Genomic DNA, 18,385 nt, shown 5'->3' on the forward strand with positions numbered 1-18,385 from the left:
GTGCCTCCCTGTCCTCTTCATAGTTGGTGTCCACAGAATGATAATGTCCCTAAGGCTCACTGGCTAAACAAACGGAGCTGTTCTCATTTGAAGGCTTCCCCCCTGGGCTGCCACTGTGCCAAGCCCACCGCCTTTTCAAGAGCAGAAGAGAGCCTCATCCCAGGACTTCTGGAGCCCATTTACAGTCCACTTTCTATACAAATGTCCTCTAGCTGCTGACCTCTGGGTCTGTTATTTAGTCCTCCAGAGTGGGGAAATGATTGGTCACGGGCCGCACAATAAGCTGACCAAACTCAGATCTGGTTGTCCCCCTCCTAAATGGATGCTCTCCAAACTGGCCCAGAGTGAGAATGGACCAAGGGAAATGTGGCTTCAGTGTGAATCTTCTGGCCCTCCTTGGTGCCTGATGTCTAAGGAGCCCCAAATGCACACTCTGGCAGAGCTGCTGGTTAACCAGCTGCATCTCAGAGGGCTGGTTGGACACCCCATGACAGTTTCACTGGTTCTCAAGGTAGAGAGAGATGTGGGGAGGGTCTGCCACATCCATGGGTGCATGACTTTTTGTTTTCACATCATATGCTACACTTAGGCACTGGTGGCAACCCTCAGCATGCATGTAGAAGGCACTGAACAATGTATAGCAGTGAACAAAACAGGCAAGCCTTGCACCCATAGATATGCTCTGCTAAGGGCCAAAAGGAACAAACAAAAACACACTGAAATGCATGGATTGTGTGGTCTGAGCATGGGTTATATTGTAATATTGTATATCATATTCATTTATCAAATATAATATGTAATCCAATAATATATATCTTTACTTGCATGCCTCTAGTTAGTAGCCAAGGATAACCTTGAACTTCTGATTCTCTCATCTCTATCTTCCAAATGCTGGGATCACAGAGAGCTACCTACCATCATGCCATTTTATGTAAGAAATAGAGCTCTTAATATAAATAACTATTATTCAATCTAAACAAATTCAATGTACCTGCAGTCCAGCACCAAAGTATAGTGGCACATTGGACAAAACCCAGACCAGCTAGCAGGAAATTCCCAGAAGTGATTCTGTCATGTACTGGATCCTTCCAAAGATGCCAAGTTCATTGCCCATAACACTTCTTAATCTCAGTACCCTACAGCTACCTATGCCTCTCCACCCTTCCTTCTCTATTTCCTCTCTCTTTGTTCTTTGCCCAAAGTGCACTCTTCTATCTCTCTCTCTCTCCCTCCCTCCCTTCCTCCTCTCCTCCCTGCGTGCGTGCGTGCGTGTGTGTGTGTGTGTGTGTGAGTGTGGCATGTGCATGTGCACACGCAAAAGCATTCTTTCACCCTATCACACAGGCCCCTCACTTCCTGTCCTCTCTCCTTCCCAATTCACATCATTTCTCTCTATAGAACAGCTTGGCCTTTCAGATATAGTTTCCAGGTCCCCACTTCTCCGTCCATCCTCCCAAGGCAGAACTATCTAAACTCTCAAATACATGTTGCATCCCTGGGACCATGGGGGGAAGTAGGGAGATCAGCTTGAAATCATGAAGAAACACCACCACCATCATCCCCAACCCTGGGCCAGAAACCAATGCTTCTTCCTCAAATGCAAATATGTGTGGGCACGTGACCAAAAGCACAGATACTGGGCACATTTGTACACTTGAGTGTGCTACAGCACATGAACAAATACCATCTTTACACACTCATAGTACCATGCGTTTGTACATGAAAGCACACATGCCATGTGTAAGTTCACATGCTTTATTCCTATGCCATTTGTGCTCCACGCCTTCCTTTCCGAGTCTGTGCCATACTGAGAGATGGAAGGCAAGCAGTGGCCAAACATACCCCTTTCCCCACCCCCACCAGCCCTCCCTCCCAATTGCCTCTAGAAACAAAGACAGTTTAGCAAGGAACTCCCCAGCTAAGCGGTTTTTTTTAAGACCTTCAGCCAGCAGCCGCTGGGCTGAACTAAATGTCTCACTTTATTAGTGAGTTTGGCCTTGGGTGTCTGGCTGTTTGATCAATCCTGCTGGGGGTCAGTGATATTTCCTCCCAGACCCCTCCTGCCCTGCCCTGCCTCCCCTCCGCACCTGATGAACAGCGTGCCCCTGGACCGCTGATCACCTATTGATTTTCCAGCCAGAGGCTGCCTCCACAGCCAGCTGCCATCTCCAGTCCTGTCACAGGGATCACTTGGTGACTAAGTGATTCCTGGGTCCCTCCTAAGTCCCCCACCCCTCACTACAGGCCCAGATTCCACAGCATTGCCCAGGCTTAGGCTTCTGTCTGAGTACTATTCTGCCCTCGCCAGGGCTCTGGACTGGGTTGTGGGAACCAATCAAGGCCTTTCCCAGTGACTATTCCCATTCTGACTTGGATGCCCAGCTTCATGACCTTGGACAAGTTACTTTAACTACTACTTTAGTTCCTCACATGTAAACCTGGGGCAATGTAAGAATTCACCCATCTTGGGCCAGTAAAATGACTCTTAGGGCAAAGGTACTCTCTTCCAAGCCTAATGACCTGAGTTCAATCCCCAGAATCCCCATGGTGGAACTTCAGAACCACTTACCGTTAACCTCCAAATGCACAGTTTTGCACATATCACCCCCCCCACCCCCAAAACAAATAAAAACATTGTAAAATCCAGGCATGGTAGCACACACCTTTAATTGAAACAGAGGCAAGGGGATCTCTGTGAGTTCCAGGCCAGCCTCGGCTACATGTTTAGAAAACACAACAAAACAAAAGGTACTGAAAAGATATTAAATAAAAGAATCTACCCAGCTTCTACATAAGGCAGAAACTCCTGAAACCTGCTCTGGGTGATTCTGGGGGTCCAGAGACCTTTCCAGACTCTCTTTCTCTCTCTTTCTCTCTCTCTCTCTCCCTCTCCCTCTCTCTCCTCCCTCCTTCTCCTCCTTCCCTCTCTCTCCCCCTCCTCTGTCTCTGAAAACAAAATGTTTGAACTCTCTGTGGGCTATCTCAGGAGCTTGTGAAAGCACCTAACTTCCGTTGCAGAAGCAGACATGAAAGCCCTGCTGTCTTCTGCATCCCTGTGATGCAGCCACACTTCCTCCTGCATTTGTGTGTCAGAAAATATAGGTGCATCATAAAAAATGTTATTTGTGCTCATGTACATTTATTATTGCTTTTAAATATATTAAAAATTAGAAGCATTAAACTTTCTGTCTTAATTCCTAAAATGGTAGCGAGAAAGAGAGAGAGAGAGAGAGAGAGAGAGAGAGAGAGAGAGAGAGAGAGCCTGCACTCAACAGAAGCCATTTGAGGTCCTGAGTAACCTCGGGGGATGTGGGGACACATGCAAACACACGTGTGAGCAGATGTCTGAGCTCACGGATGCATTCCAGTGTGGACGCCAGGGACCAAACTTGACTGTCATTCCACAGGAGCCATCTACCATGGCTTTTTAGACTGAGTCTCCTCTTAGGACCTAGGACTTGTCAACTGAGCTAGGCTGTCTGGTCAGGGAGTTCTCGGGATCTGTTTGTCCCTGCAGGGCTGGGATTACGAGCTGGCCCCACCATTCCCAGCTTTTTGTATAGGCGGTGGGACCCAAACACAGGTCATGCTCCGGTCTCAGGCAGAGTCTCTACTGCTATGAAAAATACCATGACCAAAGCAACTTGGAAAGGAAAGGGCTCTTTTAGCTTACAGCTTCACATGACAGTCCATCTCTGAAGGAAGCCTGGGTAGGAATTTAGAAGGAGGGGCTGGTGCAGAGGCCTTGGAGGAGTGGTACTTACCGAATCACACCCCATGACTTACTCAGCCTGTTTTCATATAACATCCATGAGCACCAGCCCAGGTGAACAGTGAACGCTCCCCTCCCACTTCAATCCTCAATCAAGAAAATGTACCACAGGCTTGCCCACAGGCCAATGTGATGGGAGCATTTTTTTTTTCAATCAAAGTTCCCTCTTCCCAAATGACTCTAGCATATGACAAGTTGACATAAAACTAGCCAGCACACCAACTAAGCTATTTCCTTGGCCCCCAGTGATGTCTATTCTCGGTCACCTACTTGACTACGTCTGGAATTAACTTAAATCCAAGCAGCTGTGTACACCTGCAAGGCTCTTTTTTCTTAAATAATTTGAAGTGAGAAGATACACCTTTAATCTGGGCCGCACCTTCTGCTGGTAGCCTGAGGAAGAAGGGAACTTGTTCTCTTTGCCTGCCTGCTCTTGCTCTCAATGGCAATCCCATTCCCTCACTGGCATTAGAGCCCACTTCTTCGTGACTCTGGTGTGTAGTGAAGACCGGCTGAGACATTCAGCCTCATGGACTGAAGAGGTCCTGGATTCTTGGACCTGCTGTTGGCAGATAGCCTGTAAGCCATTCTAATAAATCCCGTATGTATGTATGTATGTACATATGTATGTGTGTAGGTATGTACGATAGAATAAAGGATATATATCCTATCAGTTCTGTTCCTCTAGAGAACAGTGACTAATACACTTCCTCAATAATTTTAAGAGCATAAAAGAAGTTGAGAATTCTGCACAGGGCCCAACTCACAACAGTATAGTGGTAGACCCAGTTGTAACCACTCATGGGCATTGCCACCACTTGAACTAAGGGATTGTCAGAGGTTTGGAAGAAGTCCCAGATCAAAACCTATTCCCCGCAGGCAAAGGGCACAGAGACAGGGGTCCCCTTTCTTGGTTCTGAGCATCATTCCTGTGCCACTGCTGGCTATCCTCCACCTCTGGCTCTCCTCAGCTTGAGGTCAGGACTTTTCCCAGGGGAATGGTGGCACACCTGCTGCATACGGGCTGGGAGGAGCAACTGGGATCTCAGCTCCTCTTTGTTTAGCATGTACCACCCTCGGACACTGTGAAAAGCCCTTGGGTTTGAACACTTCATCACAGCAATCAATACAAAACACTGTTCAAATCAGTGTGGTGGCACATGTCTTTAATCCAAGCACTTGGGAGGCAGAGGCAGGTAGATCCTGTGAGTTCAAGGCCAGCCTGATCTACAGAGTGAGTTCCAGGATAGCCAAGGCTACACAGAGAAACCCTGTGGGGGAGGGGGGAGGAAGGAAGGAAGGAAGTTAGTTTTAAAAAATGCACAACGATGTTGTAACAAATAGGACAAGGCAACAGGTATGTTGACAGTTGGAGGGGGGGGGGAAAAAAAGAATGAGTGCCCTAAGATGTGGCTGTGACCTCATGGCCTCTGCACAGAGGGGAGGCCTGGGATCAGGCTGTAACTCTAATCTTACAGCTCTTTTTCTGCTGTTTTTTTAAATTGTGTGTAAGTATGTGCACATGAGTGCAGATACCCACAGAGGCCCCAGTCTAGAGCTAGAGTTACAGGCAGTTGGGACCACTTGATGTGGATACTAGGAATTTAAGTAGGGTCCTCTAGAAAAGCAATACACACTCTTAATCACTGATCCATCTCTCCAGTCTCCAATCACAGCTTTAATTAAGCAGGTTCCCCTGTCTCCTGTTACTCAGGCCACTCCCCAAATTCCCTGCTCCTCAAGGCTACAGGAATGTCTGTGGCAGACAGAAACACTAGCTAGACCTGGAACGGTCTCAGCATCCCATTGACCCTCAGATTTCCATATCCTACCTTGTACTGTGGCAGGCCCAGCTACTAACTTTGTAAATGCCTGCTGGAAGTCTTAGATTCCTGCCGCAATTACCACAAAACGGGGTGTAAAATGAAGGGAAGTATGCATTCCTCTTAGAGGTGCTGAAGATTAGGGACCAAAGTTCGTGGGCAATGAGATGTGCTAGGATTCCTCATTAGTGGAGGCATCTGGACCAGAGCAGGCATTAACTCTCGAGCAGTAAACCAAGTCTGGCTTCTAGGCTGTGCTGTTCCAGATGCACAAACACAGAGCGCCAGTGACCCCTGCTGGCCCCTTGGTGAAGCGCGTGCCCCGAGCATCTAGCTGCAAAGGCTTCTTGGGTCACTATTGCTGCTTCACACTGTACTGAAAAACTTGGAGGCACAAAACATTTTATCATAGTCATAGCTGGCCAGGAACTTAGACTTTGCTTCTGCCTGCTGAGGGTCAATCAAGCTGGATTTAGAAGGACTGGGATGGCAGAACCTACTTCCATAACGGCATTCTAGCTCCTAGGCAGGAAAGCATGGCTAAGGTTGGGATCTTCTAGGACTTATGCCCAGACCAGTCCATAGTCTTATTAACATTCTGGTATTCTACTACTGGCCTGCTCAGAGGCAGCTCAGTATCCCAGCAATGACTTTTTGTAGCCCAGCTGCAAGACAGCATCACTTCACATTCCTCCATGAATCAAAACAGACACAAGCCTGCATGACCTAAAGAAGGGTGATGGGCTGACTTCCTCTTCCAGGGAAGAGCCCTGGGGAGTCTGTAGCTGTTCTTCAAAACACAGCATGTACCTGGGTGGCCCTGGACACACCTTTAATCCCAGCACTTTGGAGGCAGGTGGATCTTGGAGTTTGAAGCCAGCCTGGTCTACAGAGTGAGTTCCAAGACAGACAGGACTACACAGAGAAACCCTGCCTCAAAAAACGAAAACAAATACAAAACAGCCAGCCCATCCCTCCATTCAGGACTTGTGGCCTGAAAAAGATGGCTCCTGAAACTTGTGCCCAGTTCCCACCTCCAAGCCCTGGTGCCCCATCCCAGAGCTCAGAATTAGTCTCTGTGTTTGGGGTGGGGGACAGTGTGACTGAGAAGAAACGCCCTGGCCAGATGTGACGGCGGAGAGCTGTGAATGTGGTGCAGCAGGGAGATGGGAGATAACTTCCCTAGGCCCCAGCTTCTTGCGTGTACGCCCACGTGTGGGTAAGTACACATGGAGGTCAGAGGGCAACCGTACGTGTTTTCCTCAGAAACCCACCTCTGCTGTGGAATAATAGTTCAAGATGTGTTGCATTCGTATATGCTGTGGAACATTTGCTTAAATGATGCAAAGATGTGTTGCATTCTTTTATGCTGCACTTGTTTAACTCTGTGAAGCTGTTACTTTGCCTGTGTAAAATACCTAATTTGTCTAATAAAGGGCTGAATGGCCAATAGGAAGGCAGGAGAGAGGAGAGGCAGGGCTGGCAGGCAGAGAGGATAAATAGGAGGGGAAAAAGCAAAGAAGGAAGAGGGAGAAGAGGAAGAGGGGCCAGCCAGCCACTCGGCAACACAGCCAGACACGGAATAAGAAGGAAAGGAAAATTATACAGAAAGAGAGAAAGACAAAATCCCAGAGGCAAAAGGTAGATAGGATAACTTATGTTTAAAGAAAAAAAAAAGCTGGCTAGAAATAAGCCAAGCTAAGGCTGGCCATTCATAAGTAAGAATAAGTCTCCATGTATTCATTTTGGAGGTGGGAGCAGGCCCCCAAAGAGTAAAGGATAAAAAACAAAAAAAAAAAACAACTACTCGCCTCCTTTGAGACAGTCAGTCCCTCATGAACCTGGAGCTAACCAATCAATTAAGCTAAATTGGCTGTCATTAGTGTTTCCCGGTATCTGGGATTTCAAGCCATGTGCCAGCACACCTAGAATTTTCACACAGGTTCTGGGAATGGACTCAGGTTCTCATGCTTATAAAGCCCCACTTTTAAATCCAAGTACTTACAGGCAAGAGAGGGTTGTCAAAGGCGTGAATGGAATATAGGGGGAAAGGTTCCATATCTGTTCTGCCAGAGTGCCAGAAAGTGACCAAAACATGTCAGCAGAAACATGGTGACTCTTATTGGTCAGCAGAGGGCAGCACAGTGCCATTCTGCAGCACCAGAAGCTGAGCCAGTGGACAGGACTGGATGGAAGTTGGAGTGTATCAGAACTTCCTCATCCCAGGTAAAATCAAGCCTAATCCAGCACGAATGCCATGGGGGCTGGGCTGTATCTCGTGTGTGTGTGTGTGTGTGTGTGTGTGTGTGTGTGTGTGTGCGTGCGCACGCGCACACGCGCACAAGGCACTTGGTGCACTAAATATCCACATGTCTGATCAGATAGGGTTTGAAGGCATCTATATGCCAGACTTGTTCCTGGGGTCTTAGAGTACTATGCATCTGTGAGAGGATCTGTTCTGAAGAGACCACTTGCCTGAGATGGCCATCAGCGCCATCACTTAGATGTGTCCCTCACAAAAAAATCTGGTGTCTTAATTGCCAGGACCAGAGGGTCCCATTCTGGACCCGAGACTCCCTCCAAACATAACCCCTCTCAGCCCTGGCTAGCTCTAGCTTCTGCCCATTTAGACGACCTATCATTGCATCTAATCCTTTCCTGGATGTCTTATCTCCATTGTTTTAAGTCCTTCTTGGAGGAAACCTATAGATCCTGGCACCAGGGAATCCTCGTTAAGTGATGGAGAAGGGGCATCGGCAGTTTTCGAGGACATAGTTGGACTCAGAGATGGCAGGAGTCTTGCCTACTGAACCACTTCAGGGCCAGGGTTTCTGAAACTCAATCCAGCATCAGTGAAAACAAAGAGGGAAGTTTATTCCAAGTCGTCATCCTTGCTTGACAAAGAAACTGTGGAGCCATGGTTCACAAAGTAACTGTCTGGGTGGGCCTTAAACCTTGAACTACTAAACATTGTCATTCTCCTTGTTGTGGTAAAATACCAAACAAAAGCAATGTAGGCAAAGGCTTGACTCACAGCCCATGGTGAAGGCATGCCAGTGGGAGCAACATGCATCCTGTCTGAAGTGGAGACAAACACTTGCACTTAGCATCCTTTCTCTTTATTCAGTCTGGAACCCCAGTCCATGGGATGGAGCCACCCTCATTCAGGGTGTGTCTTCCTTCCTCAGCTAAACTCTGCCTGAAATGCTCTTGCAGTCACACTAGGGCATGATGTCTCCTGTGACTCTCCATCTAGTCAAGCTGACCATGAAGATAACCAACCCAGGCATGGGACAGGGAATCTTAGGAAAAAATACAAATGCACAGGACCAAAAGCAGAAACAGGGCACCATGACCACAGAGGATTCCCAGGGAACATTTTAGGTGTCGATACTGTTAATCTGATTATGACCAGTAGCAGTGTATTTTGTCAAAACTCAGTGGCTACCCAATAAAGTGAGTGTTTACTATACGTAACTTATCCCTCATTAGAAGTTGGGGCTTGGAAGGGCTGGAGAGATGGCTCAGTGGTTAAGAGCACTGGCTGTTCTTCCAGAGGACCTGAGTTTAATTCCCAGCATCTACATGGCAGCTCACAACTTTCTAACTCCAGTCCCATGGAATTCAACACACAAAAAAAAATTTTTTAAAAAAAAAAAAAAAAAAAAAGCTGGGTGGTGGTGGTACACATCTTTAATCCCAGCACCTGGGAGGCAGAGGCAGGGGATCTCAGTGAGTTCGAAGCCAGTCTGGTCTATAAAGTGAGCTCCAGGACAGACAGGGCTCAGGACTGCCACACAGAGAAACCCTGTCTTGAAAACCCAGAAGGAAAAAGGCTGGAACTTGAAGCCAACAAGACAGAGGCTGTGTCTACACTGGGTGAACACATCACTTCTGTCTTGAAGACAGAGGCTGTGTGTCTACACTGGGTGAACACATCTTGAAGCTGCCTCCTATTTGGGGAATGCAGATGGAAAAGCCGGGTCTGCAGAAATTGCACAAGCTCCCACCAGGGTCAGCAATCTGCTTGCCATGAACATGGAAAGGATTTTTCTGTGAGCTCACTTCTACCTGGGGGAGGGGGGGGGTTAGTGCCAGCTGCTGTTGTTGGCTTTCCAATTGCAGTTGAAAATTAACTCCACCCTGGTAGTGCAGAGCAAGGAAATGAGGTACCCTATGCCTGGAAACACAGCCAGCTCTTCCATCCATGGAAGATGTGACTCCTGCCAATCCTATGATCCACAGGAGCCACCAATAAGCACATCTGAAAACTTGGATCAGAAGGACTGCGTGTCCCCAAAAGGCAATCAACTTCCAGATGAGCACAGGGGGGTGGAGGGCCCTTTTTGTCTGTACCTGTGTTTGTGGGTAAGTGTGTGTGTACGGGTGTGTGACCACATGTATAGCTGTATGCACACAGGCCACAGAAGGTAGCTCCACACAGCCAGTAAGTGCTAGCTATCCTCCTGTCTCCACGCCACACAGTACTGGGGTTAAGGCATATGCGCAGCCATGCCTAGCTTTTTATGTGGTGCTATGTTCTAAAGTCAGGTGCTTATCCAGTGAGCCAACTCTCCAGCCCCAAGAGACCCCTTCTTTCACACCCCTTCTTTGGTGTTAGCATTCCTATCATAGACTCGGTTCTCCCTGCTTTGTCCATGCTTCTACAACGTCAGTACCACCCTTGATGGGTGTGTGTTCTCCACTCTGTAAATGACAGTCACATCTGTTTCTCACTTTTTCCACTCTGCCGTTTCCAATGTCTGTTACTGTATGCGGTGTCAAAACGCTGCCCTCTGTAGCACACCTCGGTGGGTGTCATCCTCCACATTGCCCCTGCACACCCTCCCACAGCCACTCAACCTCCCTGGGGGAGCACCCTGCCACATACCTGCTGTGGACTTGGGGAAGATCCAGGAGGAAGGCATGAGAAGCAGAAATCTGGGCCGTGGATCACACACTTCTTGTGATGAGCTGATTGGCACTGGACTCCAGTGCAGTGGCCTCCACCCAGCCCACCTCCTACTACCCTCGGTCTGCGCATGGGCAACACAGAGGAACATGTAATTGACGTCCTAGCACGTTTCTCTGGTGGCAGCCTGACTCTCTTGGTTGGTTGGATGGGCCTCGGGTCTGTCTGTGTGGCCCTGACACCTAACCCTTGGCTGCTCTCACCCCACTGCAGATGCCATCTCCCAGCTCCCAGGCATACATTCAGGCTCCTGCCAACTCCCAAAGCAAATTCAGCTAGAGTAGAAGAGAAGAGAAACGGGAGGTGAACTGCTTGTTCAAACCCAACATATTAAATGAACAAAACATTTACAGAGCCATGAAAAAACTATAAAAACCCCTTTTTGTACTCCGGTGTTCAAATTTGAAGAAACAAATGAATATAGAAAAGACCTACAGACTAAAACAAATGTTAAAGGAAATATGTTAAAAGAGTATAAAATAAATAAAATAACCTGTGTTCTTTTATTAAGGACTTCATGCTATGGGGAAAAGACGCAGAAGCTGGGGTAGAAAGTAAAGGGACACAGCCCAGCACAAGGAGAAGAAACAGCAGCCAAGGGCAGAGCAAACACTACATGTACCAAGACTGCACCTTAAAAAAGAGTGATGAGGGCTGGGGAGATGGCTCAGCAGATAAAGCTGTTCGTCCTGCAAGTTCAAGGACTTGAGTTCAGATCCCTAGAGCCCACAGAAGGCTGGACAGGATAGCAGGCACCTGTAGTCCCAGCACTCCTAAGGTGACAGGAGAATTCCCGGAGGCCTGCAGGACAGCTAGCCTGGCATACACATCAGCAAGCGAGGTAAAGGCCAACACCTAAGTTACCCTCTGACCTTCACGTGTGCCCGGTGCACACACACAACACAGTAAAAATAAAGAATTAAATTAAAATGGGGTGATGAAGCAATCAAGAAAAAGACTAGAATATGCAGAAAAGGCTGGACTATTAAGTTCCTATCAGCCAATACTGCTCTCAAGGTCCCTGGTGTCCCAATGCAGGGGCCACATCGGTGGTGAGGCCACAGACAGGAGTCCTGGCTACCTTTGGGTGAAGTGCTGATTCGCCTACCAAGCTGAGACCAACAAAGACTAGGGACCTTTGTATTCAAAGCCAGTGACTGTGGCATTATCAACAGACAAGGCCTGAGAAGCCTGAAGCAGTAACCAGAACTGGGTCTTCACCTGCTGGATTAACCACTGTGCTACAGTCTCGCACATCCCTTCCCCCCCCCCCCCAATAGAGACCACAAGCAGCAAAGTGTATATGCAGAAGCAGAAGGCTCCCTGTTGCTCTGCGAGCCACTTAAGTAGGCAAGGAGAAAGCTGGCTTGAACATGTTCACAACCACCCAAGAGCATCAGGTATCTCCATGATTCACCCCACATTAGCCCTGCTCACTGGAGAAAGCAATGATTGAGGACCTGGGGTAAGTCCTCTCCAGGCCAAATTGGCTTCCTCCCAGTTCCCAGGACTTAAGGAACTTCAATGGAAAGCTAATCAGAGTTCCTTTATCTGATTCACCATGGGTCAGAACTGAGGGAAATCCAGTGATGGTACTGAAAAGTGCCCGCTGGAAGGACATGGTCCACGACCAGATAACACGAATTCCTCTAGCGAGGAACAGACAGACAGCCCCACACTGCTGGATACCCATTTGCTCAGCACTGGGACTACATTCCAGGAGTGTTGATGCTCAGTGCCCATGCCAGCTGGCCCACAGTCCACAGCCTACACCCAGCAGTTTCCAGGCTCTGGGATTTCACCGTGTTTTTGTTCGCATTTTGTATTGGTTTTTAATTGGCTGACATTATAAAATAATGATACAATAAACAAATCACCACCCAGAACCAGCATCATCCTACCTCCCTCCTTGTCTACTCTCCAGCCTTTTGCTGACAAGCATCTCCACTCTCATACCCACACGATGCACACAGACAGGGGCTCAGGCAACATGTGCTGACTGACCCACGAATCAGGCCACAGCGTGGGTTCCGATCCACAGCAGACTCATCTGTGGAACAGGACCATAGGCCTGCCCATGCAGGTCTCACATGGGAATGCATGAAGGATGCCCTGGCTGCAGATCTCCTGATGGTGAGGACCCACCTCTCCCTGGAAAGGCTGTAGCGCAGGGTAGTGTGGGATAGAGCTGGAAGGCAGTCCTCAGCTGTCTAGATGGTGAGGGTTAGAGATGACTGTGCACTGGGACCACACATGCAAAGAAGAGAAGCTGGCTTGCTGCCATATGCTCCACTCTGGAGTGCACGGCCTCCCACTTAGACCTGTGGCCTGGAATTTGAGGGTATGGTTCCTCTAGCCTTTTTCCCTTCTACTACAACATAACCTTAAAAAAAAAAAATAATCAGACTTTCAGAACACCTGCTGCTCTTGCAGAGGACCCAGTCCAGCTCCCAGCACTCATGGATCTGGTACCCTCTTCTGAACTCTGTTGTCATCAGCCATATACATGTATAGATACACATACAGACAAAACATATGAGATAAAAATAAAACTAAAAAGCCTTTAGAATAACAAATACCAGAAAGGAACTGGAGAGATGGACCTACTGACAAGTGCTCGCCACGACGGCCTGAGCTTGATTCCACAAAGCCGTGTAAACAGCTAGGTGTGGATGTATACACTTGTAATCCTAACCCCGAGGAGGCAGAGACAGGAGCCCTGGAGCTCACTGGCAGCCAGTCTAACAGAATGGGTGAGCCCCAGGCCCCAGTGAGAGACTCTGTCACAAAAAGAAGGTGGGCTGTATCTGGGAAATGACACCTGACGTTAGCTCTGGCTTCTGGATATGTCCACATGCACACTATGGTTTGCCTGCACGCACCAACAAAAACTACAATAAAACAGCAGGCGGAGCCTAGCTGACAAGAATGAGACCCTCTTCAGGTTGCTCTATAAGTAAGGTCTGAGTGTGCACTGTGGGGCTCTGTGTCGATGTGCACCCCAGACCCAGCTGCTGTGCATGGCAGCAGCAGATACCTTAGCCACTCTCAGGCTTCACGTGAAAGGACGAACTGAACCACCTTAAGACACAGACCCCCGAGATCCACAGATGGGAGAAACATGTTTCCTCGGGTAGAAAGATTTATTATGATTAACAACCTATCACTGCTATTTACACATTATAAAATGGAAATAAAAATGACATAGGTTTGGTGCCAAAAGTGGCACATCCAAACTAAAACCAGTACAAAAATAAACTTTTAAGCTACGCTTTTAAAGTAAACATCACTGAAACGGTAAGGGGAGGAGTCTGCCTTGCTGTGTGCTGAGGTGCCATCACTGTCGCAGCAAAGCAGCCCTCGTGCGGTGTGAACAGTGCCCGGGGGAGCTGTTCATGTTCTTGCAAGAATGCAAGCAAACGAACAAAGATAAATATACAAGAGTTATATTCCTGAGCTACACAAGTTTAGGGGATCTAAACTGTAGTGAACTCCTGCTAAAGAGGAGCCCCATGGGGTCAAGGTTGATGAACTTTGCCTGGCACTCAGACACTGGCACCAGAAAGTGTCATCGCGCTCTGAGAGAAAGCTAAGCCCACTTGCAAAGGAAGTGGCTAACAAAGACGGGGGGCTGTGATCCTGCATGGCTCACCATCATGGCACTAAGTCTCCTGCTGCAGGTAAGCAGGGGCATGGACAGAGGAAAGGAAGAAGCTGCTTGGTTTGGGGTCCTGTGCCTGACAGACCAGGGACCTCTGCAGTCAACAGCCGCGGGCCCAGCAGGCAAACTCAGGCAGCCCAGAGAGCCCTGTCTACACAGGCTTCAGCCTTCAGCGGCTCACTCTTCTCCATTGTGCTGCCGGAGCAGTGTGCTGGCTCCTGAGAGCGAGGACTGAGCTCAGAGTGCAGCTGAGCCCACTTCTGCTTGGCCTAGGTGCAGTGCAGCGGAACACTGGCCACGTTCAGACTCCTCCAGGGTCCCTGTGACGACGGCAGATGATGATGGGAGCAGGAAGAGGGGGCTAATCACAGGGTGCAGCCCACACCACAGTGACTGCCAATCCCACCTGAGCTGGTGCCGGAAACAAGAGGAAGGAAGGGTGCCAGACCGTCCCTGAAGCCACTTGCGGAGCTCTACTCACTGGTCCTGGACCTTGGTCCTTTTGGCTTTCAGGGACAGGTGCTGCAAGAGAAGAGGAATCATCAATGGTGATGGTGAGATTGAAAAAACAGACCGTGCCAAGGAGTGCTGGGCCCCTTGGAAAGCTGTCTGCAGGAGAAGAGGCCAGGAATAAACAACACGAGAAGCTTCCTGACATCGCCATGGGCATCATCTGACAGGACTGAGGGATTAAAACACATTTTATGGCAAACTCAAGTTACTACAAAGTCTCAAATATGGATTTGAGGCAGAATGTATGAGCATACACTTCTATCAGAGGCCTCTCTTCACCAACGGAGGGGTACCTGGCATCCCATCAGTAACATAAGTCAATAAGGCACAGACTCCTCAGCTAATCAAGCTAGCACTCAGGAGCTCTTCCCAAGAGGAGGCTGCAGCCCTAACTGCTAGTGCCCAAACCCCATGTCCTACCTAGCACATCCAACATGACCTCCCAACACCCCTGAGAACTGCCAGCCCTGAAAGAAAGCAGAACACTACTACTGACGCCATGAGCTGACAGACCAGCAGGCCCCAGGTCTAACAAAATGGCCGGATTCCAGGCTTTCTACACACTGTGCCTGAGAGAGGAGCGTGTGGTTCTCGAACAGTGAGGCCAGATGCTCTCCTAGATTACAAGGGTCTCTCTGAGGCAAGTCTCTGTGGGCTTGCTGCTTCTCTGAATTCTTTCCTCTCTGTTCTTCACCAGACCTGACCCTAAACTAATTCTGGACATGTGTGGCCTTATGCACGAACAGATGACGACACCACCTGCCTGCAAGCCATTTCTGGTGCACTTTACTGGAAAGAATGCCGAGTATAAACAAAGCTGACTTTGAGCATCTCAGGCCTCTACCGACAGAAAGCAACTCGGATAAACAAGCGATGGAAAGTCACCGGAGGCGCCAGAAGGAGCATGCTGACAACCTGTAGTCTGTGCACGGTCTAGAGGCTCTGCACCATGTCCAAGGCAGCAGACCTGCCCTGCATGGGTAGCCCCTGGGAACCTGCAGAGTCCCTGAAGACACAGCTCCACCTTTGGACTTAACCTTGTGGATCTGACCTAAGAAGACTAACTTTGAGCTGGAGGAAAAGTAACTCAATCAATTCTTTTCTCCAGGGGCTTCACGAAAGCCAGAAGTGTGAGACTGTCTCCCTTAGTGCAGCCTCCTGCTACTGTAACGAACAGGCCCTCTGTGCCTGCTCTCCACTCCCAGACTGCATTCCTAACCATTTCCTTGGCCTACTGAAGGCTGCTGTTTCCAGCCGAGATTTAGCTGGAAGAGATGTTCTTCTAGTCTAGGTAACTTCTCTTTAACCCAACAGAGCTAAGATACACTGCGTACCCAGCAGTCCATCTAATCTCTAGCTGAAATAGCCATGTTAGGACATGTGAAGAACCGTAATGGTTAGAACTACTCTTTGTTCTTTGATGTAAGAATTAAATACTACAAGGGTTCAGAGAGAACTTCCTTAACTTCACGGAGAAGACATTGTTCTCCAAGAATGAAGCAAGTGAACAAACACACGGAATGGGTCTGTGGCACCTCAAAAGTGTCGCCTAGAGCAGCAGCCATGCTCAACCCCTGCTGACTGCAACCACAAAGGGTGAAACAAGAAACACTGCATACACATGACGGCCTGAAGATGGCTGCTGGCCTCTCAGAGACACTGCACACCGGACGGCAACAGAACAAACTCTTTAAAGGATTAAAATGAAAAACAACAAAATTCATTCATGGTAGAATTACACAGAGGAAAATTATCCTTCAAAAATAAAAACGAAACAGTACGCCTGCAAATAAACAAGGAAGGGTGTTCCACCACCAGACGGCGCTGAAGGCACACTAAAGCAGTTCCTCAGGCAGGGCAGGCCCCACAGTAACAGTGGGAAACAAAAACGCTCTGGTTTTTAATCTGTTGAAGAGACAACTGACTGTTTAAAAATAATAACAACATATCAACAAGTATAAACAGGTGCAGAAATAAAATACTGACCAACAGTAGCACAAGGGTGCTTGGTAACAAAGCAAGACCCTAGTGTAGGTTTCTTACATTATAGCTAAGCAGTGTGACATTAATTCAAGATCAACTATGAGGAGTCCAGACAACAAAGAAATGAAATACAATACTAAAACAATTATTAATTGAAAAGCATTAAAATAATTTTTTTAAAAAAGAGAAAAGACTAAAATGAACTAACAGAAAATAATTTCAAGGCAGCATGCACGAAAACAATCATTAATAATCATTAGGTTCAATTTCCAGCACGTGCGCACAAACACACAAAAACACAAACACAAACACACACACACACACACACACACAAATAATTACACTAGATAATCCACCACACAATTAAAGCACAATGCAGACTAAACAGTCTATAAGTCACATCCAGCCAGGAGACCTGTGGACGTAGTTTACCTTGCCAGTCTTCCAAACATGATTACCCATCTTTCAATTAAGTCGTGCTAGAAGGATGCATGGACTTGGGGGACAAAGATCGGACCATTTTTACAAAAATGAAGAAATCACAATCTGTTTTCCAAAGTGCAAGTGGCCTGCTGTAATAGCAGAGGCATGTAGTTGACTGCACAGAAAGGCCTTTTCTTACGGAGTTGCAGGATTTGTTTTTAACTGTACTTCCATAAGAAGGCAATGAAAGTGGTTTCACTAGGAAGTTCTGGGGATATGGTAATGGTCTCCCATGCATACTCTGTGTGTGAGGAGGGGTAGGGAGGTATGAAGGGGGTAATGATCTAGGGTACTGAGGTACAGAACACACACACAGACAACACTGTGAAGGGCTGCTCTTTGGCTAAGGCCAGGTTCCATCCAGTCCTACCGTTCCTTGCTGATAGAAGTGCGGAGCCAGCTCCAGCAGCCAAGCAGATTCTATGGCAGTCACGTCTCGCATGTAATACTTGGAGGTCTGTATAACTTCATTGTAGATAACCCTGAAACAAAGAATAAACATGCTGGCAAGGCGTCTCTGCTCTCACCATAGCTGGGGTATACTGTCTCTGTGTGGCTCTACACACAGACACTGTGGCAGCTCACTCAGCCTCCTGACCCAAGTGTAAGTCACTGTGTTTCACAGATACAACTCTACATCCTACATGACTTCCAAGGCTCTCCAGCTGTCCACAAAGGTCCTTGCCAGATCAAGGCCTGTGTTTGCAGAGCTCTGAATAGAACGTAAAGACTTAATTAAAAAGCAGAGAAACAGACTCAAAAGGAAGTGTAATTTTGCATGCACGCTACACACCTCTGTCAAAACCCATCTTTCACTGTCATATATTATGTCTTAAAAAGAAAAAGACTTATCTAGAGTCGAGGAAACACAACCAAAGAGCAAGGAACGTGTTTTCTAAGCCCTGGACTTCAGGAATTCATAGAGTAAACACTAGTTCCTGAAATATGGGAAGAATTAACTCAGGGCATCCTTAAGAGCTACAAATCTATAAATACAAAAGCCACATGGAGTTTGTCTCTCAAACACCAGTAAATCTCAGCTGATGGAAAGAAGGGGCAGGGTTGGGATGCTCACCATGCTCAAGGCTTGGAGGTCCACCCCCAACACAGGAAGGGAGGAAAGAGGAAAGGGGAGATCAGGAAGAGGGGAGGAAGAGAAGATGGGAGGGGACAGGAGG

General features: G+C 47.9%; 1 protein-coding gene across 1 annotated transcript in view; it reads right to left on the minus strand.

Moving 5' to 3' along the window:
* Positions 1-13,678: 13,678 nt before the first annotated feature.
* Dhx35 (DEAH-box helicase 35) overlaps positions 13,679-18,385 on the minus strand; it is a 58,887-nt gene continuing 54,180 nt past the window's right edge. Inside the window, exons 21-22 of the mRNA XM_051187387.1 lie at positions 17,578-17,689; positions 13,679-14,750 (exon numbers count right to left, since the gene is read on the minus strand). Of these exons, the coding sequence (XP_051043344.1) occupies positions 14,706-14,750; positions 17,578-17,689 (157 nt within the window). The 3' untranslated portion in view covers positions 13,679-14,705. The remainder of the gene's footprint in view (positions 14,751-17,577; positions 17,690-18,385) is intronic.

This window comes from Phodopus roborovskii, unplaced genomic scaffold (genome assembly GCF_943737965.1).
Source record: "Phodopus roborovskii unplaced genomic scaffold, PHOROB, whole genome shotgun sequence".
Classification (NCBI taxonomy): domain Eukaryota; kingdom Metazoa; phylum Chordata; class Mammalia; order Rodentia; family Cricetidae; genus Phodopus; species Phodopus roborovskii.